At 42.6% G+C, this 6,582-nt stretch overlaps 1 protein-coding gene across 2 annotated transcripts; it reads left to right on the forward strand.

The window, feature by feature from the left end:
• The first annotated feature begins 1,388 nt into the window (after positions 1-1,388).
• On the forward strand, positions 1,389-6,550 carry LOC311106353 (axin interactor, dorsalization-associated protein-like). Of its 2 annotated transcripts, XM_084148690.1 has the most exons (7): positions 1,389-1,584; positions 2,953-3,116; positions 3,213-3,326; positions 3,879-4,001; positions 4,205-4,327; positions 4,483-4,600; positions 4,804-6,550. In XM_084148690.1, exons 4-7 carry the CDS (start codon positions 3,914-3,916, stop codon positions 4,898-4,900), a joined length of 426 nt encoding a protein of 141 aa, XP_084004816.1. In that variant the 5' UTR covers positions 1,389-1,584; positions 2,953-3,116; positions 3,213-3,326; positions 3,879-3,913; the 3' UTR covers positions 4,901-6,550. The 2 variants fall into 2 exon arrangements, with proteins under 2 accessions (XP_084004816.1, XP_084004815.1); XM_084148689.1 differs by lacking the exons at positions 4,205-4,327; positions 4,483-4,600; positions 4,804-6,550 and having other exon boundaries at positions 3,879-3,965.
• The last annotated feature ends 32 nt before the right edge of the window (positions 6,551-6,582 follow it).

Below are 6,582 nucleotides of genomic sequence, written 5' to 3' on the forward strand. Positions count from 1 at the left end.
CAGACCTGTTAGTTTTTCTTTAAGAAGCCCTCCTGTTCTCCACTCATTACCTGTATTAACTGCACCTGTTTGAACTCGTTACCTGTATAAAAGACACCTGTACACACACTCAATCAAACAGACTCCAACCTCTCCACAATGGCCAAGACCAGAGAGCTGTTTAAGGACATCAGGGATAAAATTGTAGACCTGCACAAGGCTGGGATGGGCTACAGGACAATCGGCAAGCAGCTTGGTGAGAAGGCAACAACTGTTGGCACAATTATTAGAAAATGGAAGAAGTTCAAGATGACGGTCAATCACCCTCGGTCTGGGGCTCCATGCAAGATCTCACCTCGTGGGGCATCAATGATCATGAGGAAGGTGAGGGATCAGCCCAGAACTACACGGCAGGACCTGGTCAATGACCTGAAGAGAGCTGGGACCACAGTCTCAAAGAAAACCATTAGTAACACACTACGCCGTCATGGATTAAAATCCTGCAGTGCACGCAAGGTCCCCCTGCTCAAGCCAGCGCATGTCCAGGCCCATCTGAAGTTTGCCAATGACCATCTGGATGATCCAGAGGAGGAATGGGAGAAGGTCATGTGGTCTGATGAGACAAAAATATAGCTTTTTCGTCTAAACTCCACTCGCCGTGTTTGGAGGAAGAAGAAGGATGAGTACAACCCCAAGAACACCATCCCAACCGTGAAGCATGGAGGTGGAAACATCATTCTTTGGGGATGCTTTTCTGCAAAGGGGACAGGACGACTGCACCGTATTGAGGGGAGGATGGATGGGGCCATGTATCGCGAGATCTTGGCCAACAACCTCCTTCCCCCAGTAAGAGCATTGAAAATGGGTCGTGGCTGGGTCTTCCAGCATGACAACGACCCGAAACACACAGCCAGGGCAACTAAGGAGTGGCTCCGTAAGAAGCATCTCAAGGTCCTGCAGTGGCCTAGCCAGTCTCCAGACCTGAACCCAATAGAAAATCTTTGGAGGGAGCTGAAAGTCCGTATTGCCCAGCGACAGCCCCGAAACCTGAAGGATCTGGAGAAGGTCTGTATGGAGGAGTGGGCCAAAATCCCTGCTGCAGAGTGTGCAAACCTGGTCAAGACCTACAGGAAACGTATGATCTCTGTAATTGCAAACAAAGGTTTCTGTACCAAATATTAAGTTCTCCTTTTCTGATGTATCAAATACTTATGTCATGCAATAAAATGCAAATTTTACTTAAAAATCATACAATGTGATTTTCTGGATTTTTGTTTTAGATTCTGTCTCTCACAGTTGAAGTGTACCTATGATAAAAATTACAGACCTCTACATGCTTTGTGCGTAGGAAAACCTGCAAAATCGACAGTGTATCAAATACTTGTTCTCCCCACTGTATATATATATATATATATTGTGGCTTTCACATGATTGTTTACGAAAATAGGTCGAACTTCAAATGGTGAGTCATGGATGATCTGGAGTCGGAACTCAGGGTACCTGGAGAAGAACTGGGCGAAAATGAGTCTTCAGATGATGATGAATCAATCAACAGAAAACGAATCAAGAAGCCAAACCTACCCCTGGCGCCTCCTATATTTAAAGGTAATTGATAAAATACAGTGTGTAGACGAATATGTGAACCCTCGAGTAAGCTAAACCAGCTAGTTCAAGGTCCTGCCTACCGATTGGTGCTACATACACTATGTATACACAAAAGTATGTGGACACCCCTTCAAATTATTGGATTCGGCTATTTCAGCCACACCCGTTGCTTACAGGTGTATAAAATCGAGTACACAGCCATGCAATCTCCATACACAAACATTGGCAGTAGAATGTCCTTACTGAAGAGCTCAGTGACATTCAACGTGGCACGGTCATAGGATGCCACCCTTTCCAACAAGTCAGTTCGTCAAGTTTCTGCCCTGCTAGGGCTGCCTCAGTTAACTTAAAGTGCTGTTGTTGTGAAGTGGAAACGTCTAGGAGCAATAACGGCGCAGCCGCGAAGTGCGAAGTGGGGTAGGCCACACAAGCTCACAGAGGACCGCAGAGTGCTGAAGCACATAGCTTGTAAAAATCATCAATCCTAGGTCGCAACACTCACTACCGAGTTCCAAACTGCCTCTAAAAGCAATGTCAGCACAATAACTGTTAGTCGGGCCGAGCAGCCGCACACAAGCCTAAGATCCCCATGCGCAATGCCAAGCGTCGACTGGAGTGGTGTAAAGATCGCCGCCATTGGACTCTGGAGCAGTGGATACGCGTTGTCACATATGTCACCATCTGGCAGTCTGACGGAAGAATCTGGGTTTGGTGGATGCAAGGAGAACGCTGCCTGCCAGAATGCATTGCACCAACTGTAAAGTTAGGTGGTGGAGGAATAATAGTCTGGGGCTGTTTTTCATGGTTTGGGCTAGGACCCTTAGTTCCAGTGAAGGGAAATCTTAACGCTACAGCTTACATTGACATTCTAGACAATTCTGTGCTTCCAACTTTGTGGCAACAGTTTGGGGAAGGCCCTTTCCTGTTTCAGCATGACAATGCCCCCGTACACAAAGCGAGGTCCATACAGAAATGTGGAAGAACTTGACTGGCTAGCTCAGAGCCCTGACCTCAACCCCATCAAACACCTTTGGGATGAATTGGAATGCCGACTGCCAGCCAGGACTAATCGTCCAACATCAGCGCCCAACCTCACTTAAGCTCTTGTGGCTGAATGGAAGCAAGTCCCCGCAGCAATGTTCCAACATCTAGTGGAAAGCCTTCCCAGAAGAGTGGAGGCTGTTATAGCAGCAAAGGGTGTACAACTCCATATTAATGCCCATGATTTTGGAATTAGATGTTTGACGAGCAGGTGTCCACATACTTTTGGTCACGTAGTGTATGTCAGTGTCTGATTATCGTTTTCATCTTTACATAAGATGCTCTCTTTAGTCTTATTAATCAGTAGCTATGTCTGTTTCATTACAGAGACACCCCGTGAGACTGGCTTTCACAAGACCACAAGGAACTGCCTCCAACACATCAGGGAGGTCTTGCTGCACCATAGATGGCAGGATGCCGCAGAGTACATGGCCAGTTACTCACAGACACTGGAGGATACCACTGCAAACATGCCACAACTCTACGCTGAGGTAGGTCTATCTTTGGACTGACTGAACACTCACAAAGTTTAGCTAAGAAGTACTGTATAGATGCTAAGTTTGATTTCTTCAAACTTTGTCTTTCAGATAATTTGGAGGAAAGGCACAGAGATACTACACCACCATCCCGAATGGAAGCTGGAAGACTACAACAGCTTCTATGAGCGAGTGAAACACTCAGGAGTAAAGCATTACCTGAAGGTATGTTCCTTAATTGACCTCTTGATCTCTAAACTATCAGCCCTACTAAAGGACCCTAAGTCAATAGGTTTTGTTGTAGCATGAATATGATTGCCTACTAATAGACAGTTTGTTATTATCTATATCTATACTATATCTATACTACTACTACTACTAGATAACTTTAGTTGTTGAATCTACTTTACAATGTCTTCTTTTTTTTACAAGCGTTCACCAAAATGGGTATGTCATCTTAGCCTTACCTGTTAGTCAGTCTACAACTTCTTCTGCTGCCTATTATTGTATAAGTAAAATAATGCTGACAGTAATGACTTGAAAAAGGATCTGCAAGTATAAACACTGGTTACGTCCCAAATTACACCCTATTCCCTATATAGTGCAATACGGCCCCTATGGTCCCTAGTCAAAAGTAGTGCACTATATAGGGAGTAGGGTTCCATTTCGGACGCCAACATTATATTGATTTCAGCTGCATTAGTTCTGGGAAAGTGGTAATGTTTTATGCAATTATTGTATTTCTTTAGAAAGTTACAGCTTTCATGTCTCCAACAGGTACATTGTTGCCACGGTTACCCTCAGAGCCCGGGATGTCGCTGCTCACGATAAAGATTGACAAGATTGGGCTGAAAGATGCAGGGCAATGCATTGATCCCTACATGACAGTTAGTGTGAAAGGTACTGTATGTAGGCTATATTGTTTAAAATGCTGAGATGAGTTGCTTACCTTCACATCTGAAATGGTAAGGTCTGAAACAGTGATAATCTAGACATTTTGTAAAAAGAATTATCTCTGTTGAGTTGACGCTTGACAGTACATTTTTTATATATTTTTCCTGCAGAACAGCCCAAGTGAATCTGAACGTTTTGTTTCCCAACAGATGTGAATGGCATTGATTTGAACCCGGTGCAAGACACACCTGTGGCTACCCGAAAGGAGGACACATACATTCACTTCAGCGTAGACATCGAGATCCAGAGACATATCGAGAGACTACCAAAAGGTAGTCAAACTTTCTATTTCTACTGAATTAGTAGTGGGGCCTCTATTTAGCTAGTATCATGTAATATTAAGCTACTACAGTGTCCGTTTATGTTCAAATCCTTGCAGAGGGATTGGGCGGACAATTGTTAATCCTGAATTTTGTTCATGTTCCAGGGGTAGCTATTTTCTTTGAGTTCAAGCACTATAAACCCAAGAAGGGGTTTACCAGCACAAAATGTTTTGCCTTCATGGAAATGGATGAGATCAAACCTGGTCCCATTGTGATCGAGTTGTGAGTGACACATTGTTGAATTTTCCAGATTAACTTCCTTTAAATGTACTCTCTATTTTATTTAAAGATGAAAATAAATCTAATTTGATAACTAATTCTTTGGAGAATCTCAGATTTGAGTGTTATTTTTTGTTGTTGTTGGTCAGTCTGCCCTTTGAATATACAGTTTGAAATAATCACTTATTTATGCTATCGGATGTCAGGTACAAGAAGCCCACTGACTTCAAGAGGAAGAAGCTCCAGCTCCTGACAAAGAAGCCACTCTATCTCCACCTCCACCAGACGTTGCACAAAGATTAATAACCGAGGTCACTGAATGGAGCACATCAAGAAAGCAGAAGCACCACAGAATTCCACTGTAGTCATCAGACATCCAACAAAGTTTGGTGTACCTACTGCGTATCCGCCTCCACTCACATCAGCAATACTAAACCCAGCAGGCCCAAAGGCCACACCCTCAACTCTGTCATAGGATGGCCCTGGATGACACATATTAACTACAGCGGTGACAACACCCTACTGTATAATGCTGCGTTCGTAACCAGGTGGGAGGTGGGAATTTACCAGTTGTGAAGTCGTAAATACCAGTTGGATGCATTCACGTGCTTTGAACTTGTTGAGAAAGGCTGATTTGTCTAATGGCCAACAAGCTTCCTAAGCCATAAACTAAAAGCTATCATGCTGGTAAACAAATGAGTGTTAAAAAACCATATTAATAGATTGCTTTTTATAAATAAGGTTTTGTTGTTGAATTTAACTGCCGAAAAGGCTGTTATCCAGGTCATTTCCTTAATAGGTGACGTCAGAGGTCAGCATGTGGGAGAAGTGGGAGCTCAGGATGATATATACGAGTTTCTCACTAGTAATTTCCAGTTGGAGGGCCGTTCAAATGGATTTTTCCCAGTCTTATATGGTAAATTCCCACTTGGTTACGAACGCTGCATTTGACCCCTCTGATGCCAATTAGCGATAACTTTTTTTCTCCTCTCTGCATGACGTTCAATGGAAAATAAGAGTTGAGTTAACAATTGGCACTGTATGTCAAGCAACCAGCAGAAAAACAACCAGCCTCGTCTTTAGTCTTCCTCTGTCTTTCCGTTTGGGGACAAAAGAGGAACAACATGGTCATAGGTGGTCAAGCGGTGTATTGATGATGTCATATCCTGGTGCCAATTTCAAATGGGCACAATGAGATATTTTGACACAACTGCCACAGAGTGAAAACATAACTGCCCTGTTCATTTACTTAAAAATGCACCCTTATCACTTATCTGGCATTATTTAATAGGTAAAAGCAATATATTGGGATATTTGCTTTAATCTATACTATCACAGATCTGTGATTACTTCAAGGATGGGCGGAAGTAAGGATGCATTTTATTACCATTAAAAAAGGATTCTGAGATGCTATGATGTCATCCTGTTGTAAAGGGATTTGAAAAAGGATGCTGCATGTAACTGAAGTTGATTTCTACCTTTGTTTTGAATGCTGTTCCCATCAATGCCACAATGGCTAACCACTATTAAAACATTGTCTACATTTTTATTAATATTTTGATATTTTTTTTGTAATGGCACTAACTGAATATACTTATGGTGCTTTCAAGACAACTGGGAACTCTGAAAAGAATGAGGTAAAATCATGACGTCAGTGATCTTCAAGTCGGAGCTCTAGAAAGAGTTTCCGACTTGGAATTCCGAGTTGTATGACCGTTCAAAAAGATATCCCAGTTGGGAGTTCCCAGTTGTCTTTCCAAGTTCCCAGTTGTTTTGAATGTGGCATTTAGACACTAATCAGTGCATATTATTGTGTGTGCTGTCTGACAAGGTTGACGATTGTCAATACAGTGTTGTGCTTTGGGTGACAGGTTGTGAGAAAATGAACATTTATCATTGGATTGACAATTTACACTGCTTTCATTTCTAATAAACAACAAAATGCTGTTTGAATAGTAGTCCTCCTTTACACTTACTAAAGGAGC

Source organism: Coregonus lavaretus (genome assembly GCF_964263955.1).
Source record: "Coregonus lavaretus genome assembly, chromosome: 31".
In the NCBI taxonomy this organism is placed as follows: Eukaryota; Metazoa; Chordata; class Actinopteri; order Salmoniformes; family Salmonidae; genus Coregonus; species Coregonus lavaretus.